At 50.6% G+C, this 24,500-nt stretch overlaps 8 protein-coding genes across 8 annotated transcripts; 4 read left to right on the top strand and 4 right to left on the bottom strand.

Moving 5' to 3' along the window:
- Positions 1-1,510: 1,510 nt before the first annotated feature.
- On the top strand, positions 1,511-3,289 carry BO85DRAFT_372004 (uncharacterized protein; the record flags this gene model as incomplete). The annotated part of the gene is made up of 3 exons (XM_025656016.1): positions 1,511-1,604; positions 1,678-2,417; positions 2,483-3,289. The coding sequence occupies 3 exons, from the start codon at positions 1,511-1,513 to the stop codon at positions 3,287-3,289; spliced, it is 1,641 nt and encodes a 546-aa protein (XP_025515537.1).
- Positions 3,290-4,713: 1,424 nt separating this feature from the next.
- Positions 4,714-6,368, top strand: BO85DRAFT_372003 (tannase and feruloyl esterase; the record flags this gene model as incomplete). The annotated part of the gene is made up of 2 exons (XM_025656015.1): positions 4,714-5,452; positions 5,503-6,368. The coding sequence occupies 2 exons, from the start codon at positions 4,714-4,716 to the stop codon at positions 6,366-6,368; spliced, it is 1,605 nt and encodes a 534-aa protein (XP_025515538.1).
- A 1,995-nt stretch (positions 6,369-8,363) lies between these two features.
- On the top strand, positions 8,364-10,404 carry BO85DRAFT_307282 (putative GPI-anchored cell wall protein Pst1). The gene is made up of 3 exons (XM_025655387.1): positions 8,364-8,756; positions 8,831-9,203; positions 9,260-10,404. The coding sequence occupies exons 1-3, from the start codon at positions 8,627-8,629 to the stop codon at positions 10,065-10,067; spliced, it is 1,311 nt and encodes a 436-aa protein (XP_025515539.1). The 5' UTR covers positions 8,364-8,626; the 3' UTR covers positions 10,068-10,404.
- BO85DRAFT_307242 (DUF3431 domain-containing protein) lies at positions 10,164-11,562 on the bottom strand. The gene is made up of 4 exons (XM_025655386.1): positions 11,290-11,562; positions 11,050-11,206; positions 10,416-10,997; positions 10,164-10,359 (listed from the first exon to the last, which is right to left on the bottom strand). The coding sequence occupies exons 1-4, from the start codon at positions 11,414-11,416 to the stop codon at positions 10,260-10,262; spliced, it is 966 nt and encodes a 321-aa protein (XP_025515540.1). The 5' UTR covers positions 11,417-11,562; the 3' UTR covers positions 10,164-10,259.
- Positions 11,563-13,917: 2,355 nt separating this feature from the next.
- Positions 13,918-15,930, top strand: akr1 (putative aldehyde reductase (AKR1)). Its single transcript, XM_025657927.1, has 8 exons — positions 13,918-14,413; positions 14,466-14,553; positions 14,611-14,624; positions 14,675-14,759; positions 14,809-14,901; positions 14,951-15,145; positions 15,196-15,324; positions 15,394-15,930. The coding sequence occupies exons 1-8, from the start codon at positions 14,367-14,369 to the stop codon at positions 15,745-15,747; spliced, it is 1,005 nt and encodes a 334-aa protein (XP_025515541.1). The 5' UTR covers positions 13,918-14,366; the 3' UTR covers positions 15,748-15,930.
- A 222-nt stretch (positions 15,931-16,152) lies between these two features.
- Positions 16,153-17,534, bottom strand: BO85DRAFT_478069 (uncharacterized protein; the record flags this gene model as incomplete). Its single annotated transcript, XM_025662871.1, has 5 exons — positions 16,153-16,181; positions 16,255-16,796; positions 16,883-17,063; positions 17,184-17,429; positions 17,486-17,534. The coding sequence occupies 5 exons, from the start codon at positions 17,532-17,534 to the stop codon at positions 16,153-16,155; spliced, it is 1,047 nt and encodes a 348-aa protein (XP_025515542.1).
- A 392-nt stretch (positions 17,535-17,926) lies between these two features.
- On the bottom strand, positions 17,927-20,043 carry BO85DRAFT_397804 (S53 family peptidase; the record flags this gene model as incomplete). The annotated part of the gene is made up of 5 exons (XM_025657036.1): positions 17,927-19,057; positions 19,105-19,225; positions 19,270-19,490; positions 19,534-19,797; positions 19,841-20,043. The coding sequence occupies 5 exons, from the start codon at positions 20,041-20,043 to the stop codon at positions 17,947-17,949; spliced, it is 1,920 nt and encodes a 639-aa protein (XP_025515543.1). The 3' UTR covers positions 17,927-17,946.
- A 1,482-nt stretch (positions 20,044-21,525) lies between these two features.
- On the bottom strand, positions 21,526-23,360 carry BO85DRAFT_488343 (sugar porter family MFS transporter; the record flags this gene model as incomplete). Its single annotated transcript, XM_025663525.1, has 5 exons — positions 21,526-22,280; positions 22,336-22,700; positions 22,753-22,829; positions 22,879-23,002; positions 23,059-23,360. 5 exons carry the CDS (start codon positions 23,358-23,360, stop codon positions 21,526-21,528), a joined length of 1,623 nt encoding a protein of 540 aa, XP_025515544.1.
- Between the last annotated feature and the right edge of the window lie 1,140 nt (positions 23,361-24,500).

Genomic DNA, 24,500 nt, shown 5'->3' on the forward strand with positions numbered 1-24,500 from the left:
TTGTATCCTTTCGTTCAGAAGACGCGAATCGTGCTTATCCAGGTGCAGCCCATTGACGTATGTATGTGATACAAAAGCGTAGGTAGCGCAATGAGTAAGCGAACTCGAATTTTCCAATCATTCAGGACCGGCTTCAGCTCCCTTCAGCAGCTGTAGCCTGACAAGATAGAGGCCGCTGCCCGACAAAAGAGCCTCGTTGCCCAAAGACCGTAAGCGAGTCAGCCACTCTGGTTGGCGGTGCAGCTTGTGGCTTATGCACAGCCTTGAAACACTACTGTTATGGTTTACATCTCATGGTATTACATGATTGTATGAACATAGATCCTTGCTCATCACTGCAAAACTTGGTGACCATTGATTTCCAACTACTCCATACAGGACACCTGACTTCATCAGCCTTTGAGACGATCTTCAAGCGGCTGAAATTGTGCCAAACAAAAAGAGCAGGGCAGCATCCGACAAGAGTCGCTTTATCTCCGGGCAAGCCAGGAACCTCCGCCGGACAACACAGTCGAGTGGCTGATCGGAATGGCGTCCTGACAGCGCAAATAGCGCATGCTTAGCGAAGTGATGGACCAACAAGTCACAGCTGAGTCGCGATTCCACCGAATCAGGTCACAAAAGCCGCTGGTATGGAGTACTCCGTACTACTCCCTAAAAAGCAAGACGCTGAGCTGATCGGGGAGGGATGGGATGGATCAGCGATGGCCGGTGTCAAGGCTTGACCAGGATCAGACCTTAGCTTCGTTTAGGTTCACCACTGGTTTCGCGCGAAACCCCGGCTTCGGGGCCGCGGTGGGGAAGGTCTAGCAGGGGTGGGAAATTACCAACTGTTGTTAAGTCACTTCGCTAGTAGACTAGTCCCGTGGGTGCGGCGGATAGTTCCTCATTCCCTCTCTCTCCTTCCACTTCAGCTCAATGGAACGTCTATTCCATTCACTGGTATCATGGGATTTGACTATGATTTCAGTTACAAAATAATCATTCCGACAGATTTTTAATGATGATGGAGTCTTCGCAGAGGCAATCGACTAAACGATTTCTCTGTCGTTGGTCAAATTTGCCCTGCTCGCGCATCGCCGACTCCGTACTAACGAGTTAGTGTGAGCCGATTCTTTGTCCACGATCCCTGTCCGATCCCCATCGGGCTAAGCTAATCACTTCGATCTTTCCGACCAACAGATGGGGTCAGCCATACCGAAGCCGTTGAAGCCGAGCCTACTAAATGAGCAGATTCTAAAACATTGAGGGTCTTGGAGTCACAGAAAAGGCTTTAGTGGGCCGGCTAAATATCGTCGCATGCGGTGGTGTCTCGTTACAGTGCCCCGAGTTGCTTTAGCACGTCCCGCCAATCGAAGCTGTTTTTCTCTTAAATTGCCCAGGGCAGGCATTGCTAGTTGAAAATCTACTTCTCTAGAGGCATAAATGCTCGGACTTCGCTCCTAGTCCTGGTGTCGTCACCTCTTTTCGTGTTTATTCATCCTGCTGTGCATTAGCACCTTTGGGAGTGATGTTACGCCCAATGTGGTATCAGGCTGGGACATGTCTGCTTTTTGGGCTTTCCGTTACGGTGTCAGCACTGGATCTGGACATCAACAGTACACGTAAGGTTTCTCTCCTCTGGATCATCGCGAAGGGACCGATGAGCTAACTGGCCCTCTTTTGCGCCACGTTCAGAGTCGCTCAAAGATGCCGCAACAGTGACAGTTCAGAACACGCTCACCAACTCATCACTAAGCGGCAATGTCAACCCGGTGTATGGTGATACTAATGAGTGGCTATTTAACTCCTCCACCGTGGAGGCGTGGCTCTACTCGACTCTGATTCCGTATTGGAATCTCACTGGAAACGATAGCTACAATAATCTTATTAGCAAGCGCATGTATAGTATGGCAGGACTGGAACTCGGAGACTCGTGGTCGGAATCCTACAACGATACCAACATGAACCATGCAGCTTGGGCGCTGGGTGCTGTCACAGCGGCTGAGATGGACTTTCCGGCCGACTCCTCCAAGGAGTCTTGGCTGTTCTACGCAGGTCAGGCTCAGGGGACCTTGAGGAGTACCTTCACATTCTCAACTGTGTGCGATGGTGGCCTCGAAATCGCCAATAACGCTATAGCAGAGACGAATCTCTCAATGAAAGACGCTCTAAGTAACGGAGAGTTCCTGCAGTTGTCTTCGCGACTAGCGTATCTCACCACGGGCGATAACCGGTCATCCTATACAGATGATGCAGTAAGGATTTGGAACTGGTGCGTGGATAACGATATGGTGGTGGAGTCGAACTGGACCGTCAATTTCCTGGTGGTGAATAGGACCGCTTCAGGAAACTGCACAACGTATGAAACCAATAATTTTGAATTCACCTATGTCTACGGCTTGTATATGAGCGCGGCGGCATACTTGTATAATGTGGTGGGTTTCGAAAGTCTCCACGATACGTTATTGGAACTATAACTAATCATGTGTTCTCAACCTAGACCGGCGCAGATGTCTGGAAGACAAGGGCAGAAGGGCTCTTAAATACCATCATGAACAAATTTGTTGACGATGGTGTGATACAGGAACTTGGAGCGCTGTTCAACCCGGACGCAGGTTTCCGGAGTGCCACTTGGGGTGATGATACTGCGTACGCCTTGAAAGGCCTCCTAGCGTCATGCCTTGCGGTGGTGACGCACCTTTTGCCTGACACTGTGGACACAATTGAGCCCCTCCTCCGTAACACTGCAGAGGCTGCCGCCCAGCAATGCAGCGGCATGAGCAACGGCACTGTCTGTGGTTCCGATTGGACCAAATCGACGTATGATAAGGATCCCAATTTCTTCAGTTCGATGAGCGCCGTGAATGCATTTACTGCGAATCTATTGATGTCACGGAGCTCCAATAGCTCAAGCACCACGGGATCCAGCACCAACGGAACAAGCATGGACGCGGAAAGTAGTGGAAGCTCAGGTGGGCTCTCTGGCGGAGACATTGCTGGTATTGTAGTCGGATCCGTTGCTGGCGTCGCCTTAATCGCAGCTGTGGCCTTTCTCATCCTCCGCAAAAAGAGGAAGCAAGCTGCGAGTGGAGCCGGAGTAACACCGGAGAAGGATGTGACCACTGATTCCAAAGGCGGCTATCAGGCTGCGGAACTCGAGCCACGAGAGGTTGCGGAGCTACCCCAGGGCGCTGCCTCCTACAATTTCCCGGAGATGGACACCGACACTGCAATGGAGCAACTGCCCCAGGAGCTGCCCCCACAGGAGCTGAAAACGACGAAGACGATCCGTTATGAATTGGCCTAGCTGTGATGTATAATTCTACCGACTAATGTGCATAGAAGGGAGTTCCTGGGGATTCGGTCAGGCATGATACACGACCTAGCAAACGATTCATCTTTCAAATGAGGAACAGTGTTATCTAAATCATACTGACAGGTATATCTACTGCTGTTCTATTTCATATTTTAAGTGATCTGCATGCTACGCGTCAAGGTGTTGATCCTGTTATCGCTTCATGATAGTAGCCTCCATAGCACGTCCGGTAGCAGATCTGATAGTAGTAGCCCAGTAATGGCCCCGAAAGCCCCGGGACAACTTACACCTGAATCCAAAGAAGAGACATTCAGGAGGATGTGCAGCCGGCAAATTATTTCTATCACATGATTCATACCAGCAGTTATATTTGACTGAAAGCTGCCGCTGTTGCTTTCTTGCATCCAAGGAAGATCCCATCACTAAGCTAATACCGGCAAATCGATGTCTGTTCGTCTGGCCGGAAGGAAGTATGGCTTACAGGGTGATTGCCGAAAATATTTTACGGGATATCTTTGCCTGAGATTCCCCTAACTAACCATCTTTTATAGAAATAATCGACACTAACCTTTCTAGGTAAGGTGTGTAGCAATACTGGAGCGGATTCTCTCCGACCGAAACCAACCCTCCCCATACACTATCAACTGCACTCCAATCCTTTCCTCCTGAAGGATTATGGGATACAGTCATATTACAGTCTCTATTGTGCAATGCGTGAAGCATCATCAACAACAACATGATTTTCCTCAATACAACAGCATATGATGATGGTTGAATAGTTTCCAGGATACCCCTCACTTCTCCCCCGCCCGGGGAAACACTGTCTACCCCACAAACCAGTCGAGCAAAATGTGGAGAGCGATTGCAGAAGTCTGCAAACACTGCCTTTGCATGTGCACGAACCACGCTAATCAATGCCGAATTCTTCATCCGACTTCATAACGTTTGGACTCTGACCAATCTTCTCTCCCGCATTTTGCTTGGGGACTGAACTACTCCTCTTTTAGAGTGATTACAGCAAGACGCTTGTTTCAGGATATATTGGACTGGAAAGAAGGATAAAAATTGCGGGTCTCTCTATGGTCATTCCGGTCCACCTTCGACGGTCTTTTTGGTTTCGCGTCATCTGGACTTTTCTCCGGAGCCTGTGAAGCTGCGGGGGAGGATTATGACTGCCGTTGTTCTTTCCCGAGCGAAGATCTTCTTCTCAGACATCGTTGAGATTGTTTATGAGAGCAGCTGGTGGACGCTGCCTTCATCTTATAAATCGGTCTGCAGCTGGCATCCGACATAACGGGTAACATGCGGCGACCGTTTTTGCAGATTCTGGTCTGCAGTTCTTCTATTCATCGTCCTTCGCCATACTAACCGGATTGGATCCTCGCAGACACTGTCAACGCATCGAATCAGTCAACATGATTCTCCGCTCCATGGCGTGGGCCTCAATGTCGATATTATCCCTGTCTGGGGTAACGGCAGCATCAAGTTCCTGCACTAAAGAGACGTTCTCGTCTCTCGACTTAAGCAACATCAATATACTGTCGCTCAACGTCACCGCTGCACACAACTTTGCCACCAATGCTTCACTATCCAGTGGAACTACCTCAGCACCCGTAGGCCAAATGCCAGCGACGGTAGAGATCTGCATCGTGTCATTGCAGTACACACACCATGGGCAGAACGACATTGTCAATACCTACATCGGACTGCCTCTTAATGCCAAAAGCTGGAACTCACGCTTTCTCATGAATGGGGGTGGTGGATGGGTAGCTGGAGGGCTTGATGAAATTATAGCTCCCGTCGCTGCCGGATACTCATCCGCCTCGACCGATGGGGGACACAATAGTACCGCCTCAACGGCGGACTGGGGCTTTGTGAGCGAAGGCAATACCAACTGGCCGGCACTGTGGGATTTCTCCAGTGTGGCACTAGGCGAGGCAGCTGTACTTGGGAAGCTGGCTACGGAGATCTACTTTGGTTCGCCGCCCAAGTACTCGTACTGGAATGGATGTTCCACTGGCGGTCGACAGGGACACATGATGGCCCAGAGATTCCCGACCTACTTTGATGGTATTGTGGGAGGCTCTCCGGCTATCAATTGGGATAAATTCCAACTGGCCGAGTTCTGGCCTGCTTTCCTGGCGCAACTTCTTGGTGTGTTGCTATTGCTGGGTTCATTAAAATCATGCTGATCAATCTCTCAGATACACAGCCGCCTGCATGTGTCCTTGATGCATTTACGGATGCTGCCATCGAAGCCTGTGATCTGCTGGACGGAGTGAAGGACGGAATCATTTCTCTTCCGGGTCAATGCCATTATGAAGCGTCGTCGATGGTTGGCCAGACAGTAAATTGCAGTGATCCGGATGGGCAGATTACAATTACGGACAAGATGGCTGAGCTAGTCCAAGGCATGTGGGATGGACCCATATCACTCGAAGATCAATTCGAGTGGTACGGACTGGCTTATGATGCCGATCTAACAGCCCTCCTTACTACGACCTGCACATCGGTTGATAACTGTACTGTGACACCTTTTAGTATCAGCGCCGACTGGGCCCGAATTTTCTTGGCCAGAAACTCGTCCTTTAGTGTCCAAGGCCTAACGCGACAAGACTTTGACGATCTCTACCGCGAATCAGTCGACCAATATGCTTCTGTTATTGGAACGTGCAATCTTGACTTGACAGGGTTCAAGATTGCGGGAGGAAAGATGATTTCTTGGCATGGAATGCAAGACGAGTTGATTCCGACCAACGGTACCGTGGATTATTACAGCCGGGTGATGGAGTTGGATCCCAGTGTGGCAGACTATTACCGCTTTTTCCTGGCACCTGGAGTTGCTCATTGCGAGGGGGGTAACGGATTCGATCCCAATGATTATGTGTTTGAGACGCTCCGGGCATGGGTTGAGAACTCAACAGTGCCTGACACTTTGGAAGCCACTGCTGTAGCAGTGGCTGGCTCGAACAGCAGCTCAACTCGCACGGCGTATCTTTGTCCTTATCCGAAGATCTTCACCTATGTTGGTGGAGATCCGAATGATGCGTCGTCTTTTAGCTGTGCTTGATATAGAAATAGCCGAGATGGAACGATGGGAGTTATGTCTCACACTCCACATGTTCCCATAGAGTATGGAGTATCAGGGTTGCCTAAGGGTCCAAACTGAATAGCGTACTGAAGTACTCCGTACAGTAGATAAAAATAAAAGCCAATATTTCAACCGCAATGTCTCAGTTACCCACCGAAATCATGCTATAAATAATTGGTCGAAAATCATCCGTCGTCGCGAGGAGAGAGACGATCAACCAGCAAGTCATTTAATTGAGTTGCCTGCAGGGTCTTCCATAGTACCTTTGAATGAGTGGTACCTACATGGACCACAGATCCCCTTTCCCCTCATGCCATGACTAGAGACTACCATCCCTAAGCTTCTCGGCACTTTATTAGATGCGGGTGTGACCCGTGTGTGTGTCTTGGCTACCATCCATGTCCGACAGCCATAATCTTTCCTACAATGCTCCTACAACAATAATAATAATAACCAATTCCATCAATAAAAGAATATATTTAATAAAAGAATAAGATAACATCATACCCTCAACATTCGTCTCCGATCTCCCCCCTTCAACCCAATACTGGAATAAAATAAGAAGAAAAAAAATAATGATGATAATCGGACATCACTACCCAATCGGGCATCCCGAATCTCTTCTGCCTGAATCACTCCAACACACAACACAACATTACAAACAAAACAAAACAAAAAGCGGGGGTGTTGTTGTTGTTGTTTCCGACCCGCCATCCGCTTTTTTCCCTCGCTTCCAATCATTCCCTTTTTCTATTTGTCTAGGGTTTGCTTCATTTTCTGATTTTCTCCTTCGCTGGAAATTCTGGTGCCTGAATGAAAATGAAATGAATTAAGTTGTTGTGATGTGATGGGTGGACTATTTTTAGATCATCGATAGATAAAAGTAAGTACGTAGTAAAGTGGTAAGTAAATCAGGGTTCAATGTGACGGTTATTGATTGGATTAAGTATCGATCAATCAGGATGGATGTAGTTGAGAGTTCTGTGAAGTCGTGTCGTCTTATGGTTGCGGTGTACACTTATGCAGGATACCAATGATTTACCTGAGCTAACGGTATGATGAGTAGGGGAGGATATGATATGATATGAGATGAGATGATATCGTGGTGATCGGTCAGTCCACTCTACTTACTCCGTTCTGTGCTTGTGCTTGATTTTTTTTTTCTTGGTGTCGTTAGTGGGTCATTAAGATTAATGAATGGGGCGGTGTTGAGAGTTGGAGTAGTATCGGGGGTTTCTTGATTTTTTCCCTTCCTTCCTTGCTTGCTTTTTCCCTTTGGGAGGGTTGGCTGGTATCGTAGAATTGCTTTTTTTACTGCCTTGATAACATGGAATAATCCCCATTGCCTTATTGTGTAACTTATCCATCATCCTGAGGAATGGAATGGAATGGATGCAGTTGGTACATACTCCGTACACAACAGCTGAAACAACCACCTATTTACACAGTATCCTTTCTAGCTAATTAGCTAACTAGCTAGCTAGTTAACTGATCATCCGAGCTGCTACTACTTGCATCGGAGATACCACTACCACTACCACTACATAATTACAACACTAGACTAGTAAGTAGTTAGATATCTATCTGCCTACACCCTCTCACCCTCACCCTCACCTCCAACCACCACTTATCCTAATTCTAGTCGGAGACTAAACTAATAATATCACAAACACACTATTAAGTAAGAACCAAACATCAACCCCCATCTAACTAGTCAGTTAGCTACTACCCATCCCCACAACTAGTTCTACTGTCTACTGTCTCGAATAGTGCCGACCCGTGCGCTGTGTGTGTGTGTGCCGTCCGTTCCAATCTGCATGATGGTGTCTCTGCATGCATGCTACACACTAACTAAACCACTTAACACTAATTACTACTACCTACTGTTCTTCTGCTGTACTTATTCCGCACTTATCCCCGTCTTTTTCGGTAGTAGCCTAGTTTTACTACTTACTTACTTTCTTTTTCTTCAACACCAACACCAACCCCCACCCATACCAACTCACAACTTACACCCTCGGGTTACTGCCTACTGCCTACTTGCCTACTACTTTTTCGTGTTTATGCGTCCAGTCCATGTCGAATGATGTATTGATACCCTAACTATTCCAACATACTACATATCCACTTTACGAGTTTATGGTTGCTAGTTAAAGTTTCCGAGTTACGAGGATATACCCTGGTTTTCAATTACTTTATTTTCTCTTGACGATTTGGTGGTGCTGCGTTCCGATGATATGATACCCTTACTACACAGCCACCTCAATTCCTCCTCCTTCCAATCACGCACACGCTACTTACTCCTTGTTCTGGGATTACTATTGCAGGTACATGTACCGCTGGTTGCGGGGGATGATAACTCTAATTGTGAGTTGTACTGCCCTTAATTTTCTTCGAGGGAAGCCCCAGGCAACTAATCAGTGGGTGATGTGGTGTGATAGGCTCCTCTACTTCAACGATATCCTCACAATCTGATGCGGACTCGCTCTCCTCGTGCGATACCCTCTCCGGTACCCTGACTATCTCCTCCTCTGCGACGGGCAGTATCTCCCTCTCCAATGTCGAGACGATCAATGGCGGCATCACCATCCAGGATGTATCCGGGTTGACGTCGTTCTCGGCGTCGGATCTACAGAAAGTGAATGGGAAGATCTATATATCGGGGAATGATGACTTGACGAATTTGTCGTTTCCGGATTTGGAAAAGGTCCCCGGGGAGATTGATATCGAGGGGAACAAGGAGTTGAGGGACATTGTATTCCAAGATTTGAAGAACGTCGATGGGAGTTTGATTCTAGAGGGGACTTTCAACGAGTGGGTCCTCCGTTTCCTTTTCTTTATGAGGGATATTCTTTTTTGACGATGGACAGGATCAAATTCGGCGATCTCGATAAGGTCAAAGGACAAACGGTGATTCATTCCCATGGCGGGTCGTTTCGATGCTCGAGTCTCAATTCTCTTCGTGATGATGACGATGACGACGATAGCAATACCCGCCGTCGCCGCGACAACAACAACAACGGCGCCTTTCAAGGATCTTACACCTGCACCGACGGTTCCAGCAGCGGACTCAGTGCGGGCGCCAAAGCCGGTATCGCCATTGCCGTGATTGTACTGGTCCTTCTCATCCTTGTTGGTTTGTGGATGATGTATCGGAAGCAGCGGAAGCGGCGCAGAAGACGGAATGATGATCAGAGCCAAATGATGTATACGCCTGTCGGGGTCGGCCTTCGGGGCGGCGGTGGTAGTAGTAATCGAGACGAGGAGTCGGCAGCTGGTGATGAGAAGCCTGTTACCGGAGTCCCGAATCCCGCCGTACTCAGGCAGAATAGCGACCCTGTTATTGCAGCGAGTGCCATTCCCCGGAAACCGATATCGCCGCCACCGCCATCGAACGAGATGAACAGGGAATCTATAGTGTCCATGTCGACGTCTCCGCCCCTCCCTGCTGCATTGGTCCCAGGAGATCGCTCGTCGGCGTCGCCGCCGAATGATGCGGATGGACGATCACTGTTCCTGCATCCGATCCCCCGGAGGCGACCGTCGGAGACGGACGTGCCGTTGCTGGATAGTGGTGACGTGCATGAGGCGCCCGGAAGTCCAGTACATCGGCCAATGTTTGAGCTAGATGCAGGGCCCGTGCGAGGAACGCATCAGCAACCTATTAACCATGAGTAGCATGCGCTGCAGTTTATGATTTGCATATCCAATGTATATACCTGAGCGGTCAATAGTCCAAAAAGATTCACGAAGATAAGAATATCTAACTGTACATTAGATCACGAATCATAACAAAGAAAACCAAACCAAATGCAACCGATATCCCCAATCATGATAGTATACATCATGCATTAACAATCATCCATTAGATTATGACTTCTTCGCTCGCACTGCCTGCAGTGTCTCACCAGACGCCAACGGTCCACACCATCCGTACGTATCGCACCGGCATTGCTCGTACCGGGGGCAACTATACCTGTTAGCATTTCTCCGCATTTATACCCGTCGAGTTGTAGGCCAACTTACTATATCACATCCATTCCGAAAATGATATGCCAGATCTTCTCATACACCCATCCCACGCCAAAGCTATCCGTCAGCTCCGTCTCCTCTGCCCATTTCAGCATGCGCTCGTAGTCTTCGCGTGGCCGTTCCAGGATCCGTTCTCGGCTGACGGCGAACTGTCCGCAGCACACATTTCCGATGTGTTCGGGCACCTTCTCAGCCGGTACGCCCAGGATCGTCTCATACACTTCTGGGAAAAACGCGCGGATGTCGTCCTTCTCAATATCGATTTGTGTCGGGCTCCAAGGGTGCACGCTCGTGGGACATCCCGGGTCGTGCTCGCACCGAAGGTTCACGTAACCCTGCGCGTCGACGGCCTCAAGTCGGAGGTTCTTCAGCGCGGGGCTGGTGTGGGGACCGAAGAGGTCATTGTGCCATTGGTCGAGGTTCGAGTGGATGAAGATGGTATACTTCGGGAGTTGGTGATAGAAGTCGACGACGAAGGAAAGGTAGGCGGCGGCTTCGCGGCCACGAATAGTACGCGGAACAAGGAGGTAGGGAGCAGGGGGTTGGTCGGTCGTGTAGATGAAGGGAATTGAGCCGCTGGACAAGGTATATCAGTATATGATCGCCTGGTGGCTAGGTAGGATCGTACTGGTCTTTGCAGTAGTTGAGGAGCCAGGTGAGGTCCTCTTTCACGGTCGCAGCCAATACCAAGCCAATGTCATTTGTCGCATTGCTGTAAGTACTGGTAAGTTGGGCCAGTTGGGATGTCACGATGTCGTGGTCGTTGTTGGGAGTTTCCTGGTGGACTGGTGAGACAAGGTCGGGGTCAGCATGATGTCGGTGATGATGCACACGGACCACGTGAGCTGCAGAGAGAAAGTATAGATACCTGGTTGGGGTTCATAGGGCCGTGTACCATAGAGATACCAAGATACCATGGAGGTGACAAGGAGAGCAAGACATCCCAGGCCGGCAGTGCGGCGGGCAGGCCAGCGAAATAGCCGCCTCTTCGACATTGGGGATGGGCCTCACGGAGAGGGGGAGGCGACGGGACGGAAGAGCAATATAAACGGGCGCAGAGGGGAGAGGGAGGCGCTATCTAAAAAGAAAAGGGGGAGGAATGGAACAATGAGGCAGTCACAAATCAAGACATGAGACGAAGATTAAGTCGCGTCATCAGCCATGTTGCGCGCAGCCAAACGAGAGAAGAGATGGAAGAAGTCAAAGTTGGAGTGAAGTTGAGTGAGTGAGCGAGTGAGTGAGCCTCAAGCGACGGGAAAGAAAGGGTAACTCAGGGAAAGGAAATGGATGGCCAGCCAGCCGAAAAGCCAAAAAGGGCCCCCTCGGGTGGATCCAGGCTGGACGCCATGGCCTCACACAATACGCAGTAAGGGGCAGCTGGCGACGCCTCTAACCTCATCCGGACTAGTCTGGCCCTTCTCCGGCCATTTAATCGTCAGGATCTGAAGTTGAGTGTAACCCCAGTGGAGTCTCGATGTTCCTGGTGGTGGAGGTTCCCCCGCCTCTATTGGTCGCCTGCCCCCGGCCCAAGAACCGCTAGTGACGGATCCATCCTTAGTGCCATCCAGCCATGCCCCGTTCGGAGCTAGGCCACGTTACTTGCAGATACACCTGGAGTGTGAAATCTGGAGGTGGAACAACCGAGAACGGTCGTGGAGAGAGGCAGGAAAAGGGTTGAGCAGTGTACAATAACTGACGGTGAGGGATGAGGTCCACAGTAACATGCTTACTCGTTATACAGCAGCCGGCTTGGTTTGGAACCAGCTGTTTTGCCTATCTCGTTGCAGGGCCAAGAAGCCACTCGTCACGGAGTACGTCACCCTATGAGGACTACGACCAAATGATGCTTGACGGGTCATTTCCGGCGCGTCGGGCCCATCCGGACACATGCAGATGTAGGTATATCGCAGCATATGCCACGCAGCTGTCGGACGGCCCCTGGTGGATCGCATCGTTGATGACCGGCGAATATATATTTCGTGCAGCGGCTGAGCCACCGCTGCTTATATCCTCCGGCATTATGCAGTACGCGCGTCTGTCGATGTGATGGGTGAAATTACTATACTACTATAATGCAGGAATCAGAAGTGTACCGTAGACCTAACAGCATTACAGTACTCAGTATAGGGGTCTTCTTGCTTATGCTCCGTATGTTAGTAACATTGGCCTGATTTCTGTCCCATAACTGAAGGATAGTTATGTTGACCTGTTGTAATAAGCTTTGTCCTAGTAGTAGATATCTGTTATAATGTAAACTCAGCCCACATGCCCCTAAATAGAAGCAAGATTAAGCCACGTGTGGTACAACATGACAGATGTGGACCACCCAGCAGTGGTGTTCGTATATTGACTATCATTGCTCCCGCAAATCAAGGTGGGCCAGTACCAGCCATGCTCGAGTGTGGACGGAATATGGAGAAGTGATCTACCATACCCAGAACAGTTAGCAGTAGGACTCTACACCGTGTTGGTATTCAGCAGATGATGATATCACCCACTCACCGAGTTGGTGGGCGAAGAAAGGAGGTTGATGAGGCATTGCGAGCTATAAGTGCCTAACTGATGTCTTCAGCCGGTCCACCTCCCTGCGGCAATTGCAGCAAGCACAGGGCACCTGACAGCTGCAGAACCAAAGCAGCCACGTCGGGATTAGATTTCGAGCCTCAGCATTAAGCATAGGTTAGGCCCGGGCGTACAGCTCGGCCCATGGCTGTCCCTAACGGATGTCGGACTAGGACAGGATTGGTGGTGTTATAGATAGTGTTGCGGATAAATTGACTGCACGATTGATACGATCCAGATGTACGTGCTGCTATCGCTATACTTGGGCGTTAATTAGCATGTTTGGTAAGCTGAGCACTCAGCCCCGCTGGGAAAGCTAATATGGAGACACAACATAATCTACCGGTCAGTCCCCGGACATTCATATAATGGTAGTTGCAGGTGGCATTGAATATGTTCAGGTGGCCGATATGCTTTATGCAGTCATGATCAACATCAGCTTGAGAGAAAAACTGTGGTTAGACTTTCTCATTCAACCGAACTGGAAACTGGAAGCGCGGCACGTCTCAAGGATTAGCCGGGGTGGTCGGCGAGGAAGCCGAGCGGATGATTGGACTGCTGAACGAGGCAATTATCCGTGCGGGAAGCGGGTTGATGCGGATGATTTGGGGGTGATTTGGGGAAGTCTGACCCCGCAGAGTTGCAATGATGCAGAAGAAGATGTGTAAGCGAGATGTTCCAAATCCATGGCACTTCTCAAACGAGATGTAAATCGTTGAGTCGAAATCTCAATTCTCAGATCATGTGCCTGGCAGATAATGTTAGTAATGGGGCATGAGCAAAATATAATAAGGACAGTGATTGGTGGAAAATTATTTGTAGGGGTCCCAAAGAGGAAACGTGTTTTGGCGGGGAGGAGAATTCGGAGGAATGTCTGCCGCCTGACATCATCACTGACTGTCTCTGACTTTCTCGACTGCCACCATCTGCTGGAGGTGTGTACTCCATCAGGTAGTCGGAAACACAATAGCCATTGGCAAGATTACATTGCAACCTCAATTCTCGGGAAATAAATGACAACCTTGACCATGGTTTCCTCTTCTCGGGGTCGGAATTAACCGACAGACCGAGAAGTATCTCAGAAGATGAATGGAATGGGAATGGGAACATCCCACGCACGCCCCACCGAGGGGTCCCAGTTACTGCTGGCGGGGTAAACTTCCCCTCGAAAAGCATCAACAGCCACTCATCGTCGCGGCACCTCCTCCATCGACTTCGATGATGGACTAGAGCCATGCTATGTGACCCCCACCGGAGGACCTCGGCCGTCTGGAAGCGCTCCCTATTTCTGTCGCGCTCGCCCTCCTCTTCTTCCTTCAGTCTTTCCTTCTTTCTTCAACTCTCCTATCTCTATTCTCCTCGTGAATCAGATTCTCTTACACAATGTCTCTCGGAAAGAAGGTTACTCTCAACTCCGGTGCTCAGATCCCGTACGTATCTCCTGTCTCTGCTTGCGCAATCGCAATTGCTGACCCCAATTAGCCAGCTGGGATTTGGTACCTGGCAGTCTGCCCCCGGTCAGGTCGGTGATGCCGTCTACGAGGCCTTGAAGGCCGGCTACCGCCACTTGGTAAGTCATATATCCTGAATTGTATTCGGTGAATAATCAGTTACTAACACGATCTAGGATCTGGCTACTATGTAGGTTCCGACACTCACCTCAAATCGATGACACGAGCTAACCCCCGCAGCTACCAGAACCAGCGCGAGGTCGCCGAGGGCATCAAGAGAGCCTACAAGGACGTCCCTGGCCTCAAGCGTGAGGACATCTTTATCGTAAGCACATTCCATACATCCAACCTCCAGCCTATACTAACCCCCGCAGACCTCCAAGCTGTGGAACTCCCAGCACGATCCCGCCGTTGTTGAGAAGGCTCTGGACGAGTGCCTTGCTGAGCTCGAGCTTGACTACCTCGATGTGCGTACCCTGATAACCGACATCACCAACAATCATTAACATCTTCCAGCTCTACCTCGTCCACTGGCCCGTTTCCTTCACCACCGGCTCCGAGCTCTTCCCCCTCGTCAAGGACAGCTCCGTTGAGGGCGGTGATGTCGTGATCAACGACAACATCTCCATCGTCGACACCTGGAAGGCCATGACCCAGCTCCCCAAGAGCAAGGCCCGCACTGTCGGTGTCTCCAACCACATGAAACACCACGTAAGTCGCTTCATATCCACTTCTCATCAACACATACTAACCTCCCACAGCTCGAGGCCATCATCAACGCCACCGGTGTCACCCCCGCCGTCAACCAGATCGAGCGTCACCCCGTTCTCCAGAGCAACGAGCTCATCGAATACTGCCAGCAGAAGGGCATCCACGTGACTGCCTACTCTGTACGCCCCCCCCTCCATACCCTCTCCACAATCATTTCAAAAACAAAGACTAATACACAATGAATACAGGCCTTCGGTAACAACGGATTCGGCGTCCCCCTCCTCGTCACCCGCCCCGAAGTCAAGGAAGTCGCCGAGTCTGCCTCCAAGCGCCTCGGCACCACTGTCACCCCCGCTCAGGTCGTCCTCGCCTGGTCCCAGGTCGGCGGCCACAGTGTCATCCCCAAGTCGGTTACGCCGTCCCGCATCCAGGAGAACTTCAAGGAGGTGGAGCTCACTCCCGAGGAAGTCGCCAAGGTGTCCGAGCTGGGCAAGGACCGCAGACGCTACAACACTCCTTACATTGCTAACAAGCCTCGCTGGGATATTAACATCTTCGATGAGGAGGAGGAGAAGCCTGCTGGTCATAAGGTGATTGTTTAAAGTGCTGGTCGCTGGGAACTCTCGCTTGTATGATGATGATGATTATGTGATGGGTTATATATTTGTGTAGGAGATAGAGAAATGTGAAAATAGATTTGGTCTCCATACTTCTATACTCGCTGCGGGCCTGTTTAGTACTTGGGTAAATGGAAGGAAAGTGAATATCCCAAGGGGAGGTAGGAGACGAGACTATCATTGATGTTAATACCCATGTTGCCAGAGAAGGTAAATCGGAAAACGATTGATCTGTCAGTGACTCTACGCTTTCGGTACTGTGTGCCCTCAGGAAGAACTCAAGTCACAAGTCAACTAGACTAACTACTACTTCACTACTTCACTTTATGCCCACATATCGTTGCTAAAGTAAAAAAGGCAAACAAGCAACTCCAGGATTTCCATGCCCCTCTATTGATACTTGAGACATAGCCAACAGTCTATAGAACACTCTTACAAAAATAAATATCTACCAGCTAGCCAATCCACCAAGGTTCTCACCATAAAACTCACAAACACGCACCCAATGAGAACTTTTGATAGAAATGCCCCCAACATGACTGCACACGATCAACCCCTCAACCAAGAACACCCCCGAACAGAACCCCTGGCCATTCTTCCTCCCCAGCTTACAAAACCCCAAACACCCATCCACCCTATGCTCCACACAAATCATGACTCCGGAGTCTATAGGCAGGGGCAGATGTTCGTCAAGATGACCCACTGGATCAATGTGAGCTTGAAACCCATACTCCTGCAATTCACCCTGCAGCTTCTTAGCACGGGCGACCAATCTTTTCAGCGCTTCGGACATTGGCCTTCCCCCGGACGGAGTATTCTTAGGAAAGAGATTTTGCAGAGGGTTGCTTTTCTTCCCCAAGAAGCTACCCCGAGTGCTGCTGCTGTTGCTGTATCTCACTGGTATGTCATCGCAACCCCAAGCGTTCCTGCAGAGGTATTCCCAGATAGCATGTATGGCCATCTGCTTGGATCCATTCATACCCTTGTAGCCGAGATAGCGCGTGTCTTTCCAGATGCGGTCGAATTCGCCCTTCCTGTGGATGATTATTGCCATAGGCGTTAGCTTGGAGGTAATGTATGACTAGGGATGGGCAGGTAGTAGTAGCTGAGGTGATCTTACAGTGAAACTGCTACTTCCATGTCATCGTAAAAGAATTGAGCGTCCTCGGCCAAGGCCTTATCTTCTCGGGCTTTGGCGATTTGCTTCGCGGCCTCTTTCTGCTTTTGCTCTGCGCGTTTGGCTGTTTGTTTTGCATGAATCTTCCATCTTTGTAGCTCGTCTGTGATGGTCTGCGCACGGTCTGCATTGCTAACTCATTAGTTTATCTTTACTGTACTTTGATGGGCAGCAAAGAGTCAGGTCTAGATTTCCCCCAGACCCAACGCTTCAGCAAGAACGTCGTTGACCGTGGTATGCTCACGCTGTAGTCGATTGACATCACCTTCAAGATCCCCGTTGGTCTCCTGTAAACCACGGCATAATGTGCGAAGGGTAATGCACTCGTCCTTTAACCGCTGGTTCTCCGCTCTCAAGCTATTCCGTTCGTTTAACAAGCTATTCCGTTCGTTCAAGTTGGAAACGGCGCTTTTGATGATTTCAGACAGGGAGAGATCACTACCAGCCGTACCGGTGGCCGTGGCAAGGTCTCTAGGATGCGTTGGAGTTTCTTTAATGCGTTGTACATGGTGGTAGGGGTTTAGTCTGTGATTTCTGCCTCAAGACGAGAGGCAATCTGTACACAGTGGTTGCGGAATGTGGATCCAGCGGACATTGTTGATGGTAGATTTCTGTGCAGATGTGTAGATGGCTTTTTGTGTGTAAGTTCTTTGGAAGAGAGAGGAGAGAAAAGCCTTCGCTCAGTGGATGGTGGTATAGGTTAGGTACTGGGCTGTAAGGGGGTAGGGTTAGCTATGCGGGGGAGGGGCAAACACGGGATAGATTGTTTGATTTGCGCATTTATTGCAGTTATTCTTGCTTATCTTGGTGAGTATTTGTAGGTACTATAGTGGAAGGGCTTTCAGATGACAGCCCTTACGTTAAAGTAACCTTCACATGGTGGACCTTTCTTTCTATCCCCATATCCTATGACATCGACATATAGCAACTCCATTACGGTAATTTCTATACTTGCATTATCATAAAGCAGATCTAAGTAACCAGGCACTCATATTCAACTCCCCTCATCAATCAAGCTTCGTAAACAAATCCATCAACCTCTCAAACCTCGGCGTTCCCAACCCCGTAACAGGATCCCACCCCCTCGCAACCGGAAACCCATCAGTCCCACAACCCGGATTCTCCCCCACGGTAACATCCCTAAACGCCTCAGGATGTTCATACAGCACCGGATTCACAAACCCCACCGTGGCCTTGCCCTTCGCCAACCTCTCCTCATTAATGCGCGTCAACATGGCCGCGAACGCCGGCGCCGCGGCAGAGGTACCGCCTACTAGAGTGGCTTCGCCCTGGTTATAGATGATGATGTTGTCTGCGATGGCAGAGATATCCGGGTATCCTCGTCCGATGCGGTTGTAGATCCCGTCTGCATTGGAGAAGTCTGTGTAGTTTACTTCTGAGTAGTAGGGGTAGGTGAGCTCGTCGGAGGTAGTGGAAAAATAGGCTTCCACGGAGTGGTTCTGGTATGCTGGTCGGGCGTAGATATTGCTGAACCCGCCGCCGGAAGGAAAGCGGGTGACTGCGATTTCTTCGTCTTTGGCGGCGTCAGAACCTAGCGGGAGGTATGTGCCTCCTACTACGGTTAGATAGGGACATGTGGCTGGGAAGTCGGGGACGAAGATATTGTCTGAGGAGCCTAGGCAGGCGCCGGTGCTGGAGGCGACGCCGGAGTCGCCGGATGCCACGACCACCGTGATTCCCTGGAGGCCGAGTTTCATGAACTCGTGGCATTGGCGGCGTTGGTAGGCGATGGGGAGCTCGGCTTCGGGGCTGCCGTAGGAGATGGAGATTACGTTTGTCGGAGTGTAGACGCCGCATTGCTTGGGGGAGTTGTAGCCGTCTGGGGAGGGGTCTGGGTATTGAGGGTCTAGGGAGGAGGTTTCGTTGCAGTAGGAGCCGTCGATGGCGTAGAGAAAGTTGTTCAGGAGGCCTTTGTAGTTGTAGTTGTCTTCGTAGTTGGGGTCGTCGGTTTGGTAGAGGATGGTGTTTTGGGGCCAGATGATCGGGTAGGCCATCTGGAAGTCGAGGTCGGATTCGGGGCCCGCGTTGGTGACGTCTGTTGGCGCGGTGGCTCCGTCGATGGAGTCGAGGGTTGGATGGGTTCCTTGGGGAATTTCGCTGGGTGGTGTTAGTTGTGTCTTAGAGGGTGGAGGGAGGGGTTGGACCTGGCAAAGTTGGAGAAGAAAAGGTTCAGATCTTCTTGACTGTAGATGTCTCCTAGGTCTTCGAAGATGCCGAGCTCGTTGCCCTTTGTGGCTGTTGTTCCCTTGGTGATGTTGTACATGGCTGGACCGTTAGCGTCGCTCATAGAGTTAGATGGTTGGACATACCTCGAATACAGTCTGGTGTCACGGCCAGATCGCAGTGTGCTAGCGGGTCGTCGAAGATCTTGGTGATATTGATTGGTAGTGGAGCGAGAATCGGGGGCAGACTGCCAAGGAAGCGCTTCTCTGTATCTCTCTTCTTGGAGGGCATGCCGCGCACTTCGAGCATCTTCACTCCTGGTGTGATGTAATCGATGTGTGATTGTATAGCCTCAGGCACGTGGTATCTAACCAGTTAGCGGTATCATGGCATGTAGAAGGTGGGCTCACTCATGGCATGTTACGTGGGATCTTCCCGTGTCGGCGTGAGAATAGATGTAGTATTCCGTCTGCAGAAGTTGCTCGACCTCGCTTGCATGGGCATCGAACTGCAGCCACTGCTTATTGTAGGATTGCGAGATACGGCTTGGAGCAATGCCAGCAGATTCAATCCAGGCTCGGACGTTCTCCACAGCCTCATTCGACGGAGCAAACAGGTCATGCACCTCCTCGCTGGAGAGATGCTGTCCGTAGCGGGACGATTGTGGATGAGATCTAAACCATCAGCTAGGTCCTGGTAAGGGAACAGACGACATACACCTCCATCAACAAATCGTGACCACGATCCAAGTTGGACTGGGTAAGCCCTATTCGCATAGGCAGCATAGCACTCTTGTCCAACCGGCTTTCCTCTACCCAGACACTGGGCAATGCATCGCGCCGCTCATGAACGACATAATCACGGGGCGTTGGACTAGCCAGAGCGACCGTAACACTGAGAAGGAGAAGTGAGGCACGCATGTTGACAGCAGCAACAGAATAAGCGTGGCGTGCAAAACATCACGCAAAAACGGTGGGAGCTGCGGGAAATATATGCTAGTTGACAGACCGCTGCTGATCCCATTGACTCGCATCACTTCACTTTGACACGCTGACGTTTGCACTTCAACATCTCAACGACAGAAGCCCCTGGCTAGAGGGTATGGCATGAACTCCAAACCCTGATAAGAGACTTTGACATCCATCGCCAATAAGGAACCTGACTACTGCAGATCACACTGGATCAGCCTGACTGAGACCCGCTGTCCGTGCAAGCACCAATTGCCGTGCTATTGTCGTTAGCCAAAGGCTGTTCAAGGCACCCACAGACAGAACATAATCGTCAAATCAATCAATCTAACCAAAAACATCTTGCTCAACGACTAAACCCCCAATAATCAGTCATAAAAAACCGTTCAATTCCACCACCAAACGGTCATCACCAATGCGACAAAAGAAAACACAACCATAGCGGGAAAAACAAGCACTACACACAATCAATTGTCCGATCTGCACGAGAGCAATAGACAGCGGGCTGTAAAGCCTAAGTCGTGGGTGTGTGGGTAAACCAATCACACTAGTGGTGGTTCCACGGCGGGCGATCAGCGCCAGACACTAAAGCTTGTCTTCGGAGTCGGACAATCCACGCGGAAAGTTGGAGTTGGTCTTGAGAGCGCCAGGGGAGAGTCAGTCCCCTTTTCTTCTCTTATTGATTATGGGGGGAATTTGATGTAATTTGTTGAGTTTCAGGTCGGAAGTATGACCTTGCGCCATGGGCTAGCTAACTAGTTAATTGTCAGGGATATATTAGTAAGTCCAGCGTGAGTATTCAAGACGGGAGTCTATCGAAGCGCACCTTGGACAAGCAATAGTTTAGTTCGTCTTAACTCCACTCGTGGGTCATGTCTCTATTGCTCAAGAACTATAATGTCAATAAAACCTCTCCACCTCGTGGGCAGAGAATAGGTTGGTAAGCTTCACACGATGACATCACTAGCGACAGGTACTTGGTTTAATCTGGAAGTTTAATCTGGAAGCAGAATGCAGAAGTGGATTATCGCACTAGACAAGTAGATCAATTTTGCAACTAGTGGCTGATTGATTGATGTTCTTTAGTTTGAGTTGGGGGATTGTGCAGGATTGTGCAAAGTTGTGAGCACAACGTAGAAGTTGGCTGGAGTAATGCTGCGCTTACCTGGGTCGGTGAAGCCATCACCTGATTCTCAGGGAGTGACAATAGTACCCACTAATTAGGGGTTATAGTATCTGGTATGAAGTGCTGAAAATATAGAAAGTTTTCAGAGGATGTTGCACAAGTATGTCGAGTGGACAAATTATATGTTATTCATCTTGCATTAAGCCGACACATGTCTAATTAGCTCCTTTTTGTATATACTTCAACTACCATGTATGTTCTCTCCGCTCACCCACCTCCATCATCATCGACACCACTAATCTTTCACCTCAAGCAATCTTATCCGGGGTAGCAGTGACTTCCTGGTGGATAGTCTGTCCACCAGCAACCTTCTTGTCATCCTCAAAGCCAACCTCCTCGATGTGTGCACCGCGCGAGTACTCGTTCTTCGTCTTCCAGGCGGGCGTACCAATGTACGGAATGCCGTTGGGATCAGTGAAGATGGCCTCGACCTCTTCCAAGGTCTTACCCGTGGTCTCGGGGAAGAAGAAGAAAATGTGAAGGAACATGGCGGTACAGAAGACACCGAAGAGGATGTAGACCTTCCACTGGATGTTTACAAAGGCCGGGGGAACGAAGTAGCTGAGGGCGAAGTTGAAGGCCCAGTTGGCCGAAGTGCAGAGGGCGGTGGCCTTGCCACGCACACGCAGAGGGAACAGTTCCGGGGGGTACACCCAGCTGGCGGGGCCGAAGGAGATGGCGTATGAGGCTACGAAGAGGTAGGTACTGGCAATGACAGCCTTGCTGGGCGCGCCGTGGATGACCCAAGACTCGGCCTCGACGTGGTTGAGACCACCGGGCGGCGCGGGATGGCCGTAGCTGGCCATCAGACCGGCATTGATGTACATCCAGATCATCATGAAGAGGGAACCGATCAAGAAGGTCGGGCGACGACCCCACTGATCACCCCAAATTAGGGCCGGCACGGTCATGCACACGTTGATCACGTATTGAATACTGGAGGAGATCAGGTTGTTGTTGCCCTTCAGGCCGGCCATAGCAAAGACGTAGGTAATGTAGTACACTAGAACGAAAAGTTAGTATTGCTACCCACCCGTACAGGCTTGGAAGACACTTACTCATGACGTTCATTCCCGTCAGTTGGGACCAGATCTGAACGAAGATACCCACATGGGTACGGTTGAGCATGTTAGGCTTGAACAGCTCAAGGTAGGAAACATCCGCGTTTTGACGCTCAAACTCGCACATGCTCTTGATCTCTTCATATTCGCGCAGCACAAAGGGAGAGTTCGGGTCGCCCTGACCGTGGACGAGAGTCAAGACAGCGTGGCACTCCTCCCACCGGTCCTTGCGTGCCAACCAACGGGGCGACTCGGGCAGGAGCATCATACCCAAGAACAGTAGCACGGCAGGGATCATCTGCAGACCCCAAGGGATCCGGAAGGCCGCCGTACCCTTGATGAAGCTGCAGCCATAGGAGACGCTGGACCACGTGTGAGATGAGGGACGGCAACTGATGGTGGGCAAGAACTTACTAGAACATGATCAGAATACCCCAGGTAATAGCCCATTGCTGCAGACCGACGACACGACCACGCTTGGTTGGAGGTGCCTAAAAAGTTAGCACCACATGCAGCAGAGGTATTATAGGGTCGACATACAATCTCCGAAATGTACACTGGTACCTGAGCGGAGCAGATACCCACACTCAGACCGTTGATGATACGACCGACGATCAGCATGGGAATGTTCTGGGAGGCACAGACAATGATAGATCCAATGCACCTATGCAGACATGCATGGTTAGTAGAGCCAAAGGTGCAGCGATGTCAGGAACTTACCAGATAATGGAACCGATTTGAATGGCGGAACGACGACCAAGGATATCCGAGATGAAACCTGAGATCAACGAACCCAGCCAGGAACCAGCAGCCATGGAGGCGGTGATACCACCCTGCACACTAGCACTGGGGCCCTGACAGACTCTCGTGCCATCATCATCATAAGTGACAGGAGCCTGGTTAAAATAACAGAGATAGGCATCGGTCTCGATGATGGCGGACATCGACGAAATATCGAAACCGAACAGACCACCGCCGACGACGGCGATGGCCGCAATGAAGTAAAGATTGCCGATAGCCATGATGCCAGCTGGTTCCTCTCACGGCAGGAGATTCTGGGGGAAAGAAAAAAAGAAACCTCGGGGAACCACCGAAGAAAGCAAAAGAAGAACGCAGGAGAAGCCGGGGAAAAGACGGGGGATTTAAGGAAAGCGAACCCCGGGAACGGATGGCACCAGATGAAAGGAACCACAGTGAGACAAGAGCAAATGCCGCGGGGTCGACGCAGAAAACCGCCATGATGGCCGGTTGAATTGTCAAACCTAAAGGGTGGTAGAGGGACTGTTCCGACCCGATTAGCACGGCAAAGCAGACCCATGCCAGGCGAGATTAGACCGACCTCTGACTAGCGGAGAGACAGGCATATCCGGTTAGGTCAAGGTCCAGCTGGACTAGCGATTGGATGCATGCAGCAAAAGGCGGTCCACCAGGAGCTGACATGGGGGGCGTTGCCCATGGGTCAGTCGGCTGGCCGTGAGCCCATCTGTCGCATGGGAAAAAACCGGGGCAAGCACATGGTCTGGAGGGTCGAGTGGGCATGAAACGAGCCATCAGGAAGCACATGGGGAGGGGGCGAGAGAATGATCCAGAATCCACCCGACCTGAACGATGCACGGCACGTTTCTATCTCGACTTCAGCGGTATGTCTTTATCGGGATGGCCGAATGTGACCGTAGTCGGGTAGGTGGCTGAAAGCGTGGGCGGCGGTCCAAGCCGGCCAGCACGTTCAGAAAAGCCATCGGACACGCAAGGCAGGCAACCCTGAAGGCTGAAGACCGAAGACGGGTCAGCCGAGAGTCGGAGGCCGCGATCCAGCGTAAGCGTGGAGGCAGAGAAGGTGGAGGTGGAGGATTCCGGGGATTGGGCGGATCGGCATTGTTGTTCCCTTTCCCGGCCAAGGCGGGATACAGTCCGGAGTAGATTGGGAAATTCCTGCAGGCCAGCAACGCAATGCCAGCGGGGACGGTGCAGCGACAGTGTAACTATAACTGAGTCGATGCAGAGGTGTTATCTAATATGAACCGATTATAGCTAAAATTCGGTGAAGGTGAGCAAACGAGATCCAGTTCGGGGGGAAATGGAGAAGGAGGACGGGGGAACTCGAGATTGCGGAGAGACACCGACCGGCTTCCCCAGAGCACATGACTCGACTCTCAGGCAAT

Source organism: Aspergillus piperis, assembly GCF_003184755.1.
Source record: "Aspergillus piperis CBS 112811 unplaced genomic scaffold BO85scaffold_9, whole genome shotgun sequence".
NCBI lineage: Eukaryota > Fungi > Ascomycota > Eurotiomycetes > Eurotiales > Aspergillaceae > Aspergillus > Aspergillus piperis.

Excerpts from the sequence above, each read along its gene's own strand:
- akr1 (XM_025657927.1), top strand. The coding sequence starts at position 14,367 with ATGTCTCTCGGAAAGAAGGTTACTCTCAACTCCGGTGCTCAGATCCC. Across the intron at positions 14,414-14,465 it reads AACTCCGGTGCTCAGATCCC|CCAGCTGGGATTTGGTACCT; the intron begins GTACGTATCTCC and ends GACCCCAATTAG. Across the intron at positions 14,902-14,950 it reads TCGAGCTTGACTACCTCGAT|CTCTACCTCGTCCACTGGCC; the intron begins GTGCGTACCCTG and ends AACATCTTCCAG.
- BO85DRAFT_307242 (XM_025655386.1), bottom strand. The coding sequence starts at position 11,416 with ATGTCGAAGAGGCGGCTATTTCGCTGGCCTGCCCGCCGCACTGCCGGC. Across the intron at positions 11,207-11,289 it reads GCCCTATGAACCCCAACCAG|TCCACCAGGAAACTCCCAAC; the intron begins GTATCTATACTT and ends TTGTCTCACCAG. Across the intron at positions 10,360-10,415 it reads TTCGGAATGGATGTGATATA|TTGCCCCCGGTACGAGCAAT; the intron begins GTAAGTTGGCCT and ends TAACAGGTATAG.
- BO85DRAFT_307282 (XM_025655387.1), top strand. The coding sequence starts at position 8,627 with ATGATACCCTTACTACACAGCCACCTCAATTCCTCCTCCTTCCAATCA. Across the intron at positions 8,757-8,830 it reads GGGGGATGATAACTCTAATT|GCTCCTCTACTTCAACGATA; the intron begins GTGAGTTGTACT and ends GTGGTGTGATAG. Across the intron at positions 9,204-9,259 it reads CTAGAGGGGACTTTCAACGA|GATCAAATTCGGCGATCTCG; the intron begins GTGGGTCCTCCG and ends GACGATGGACAG.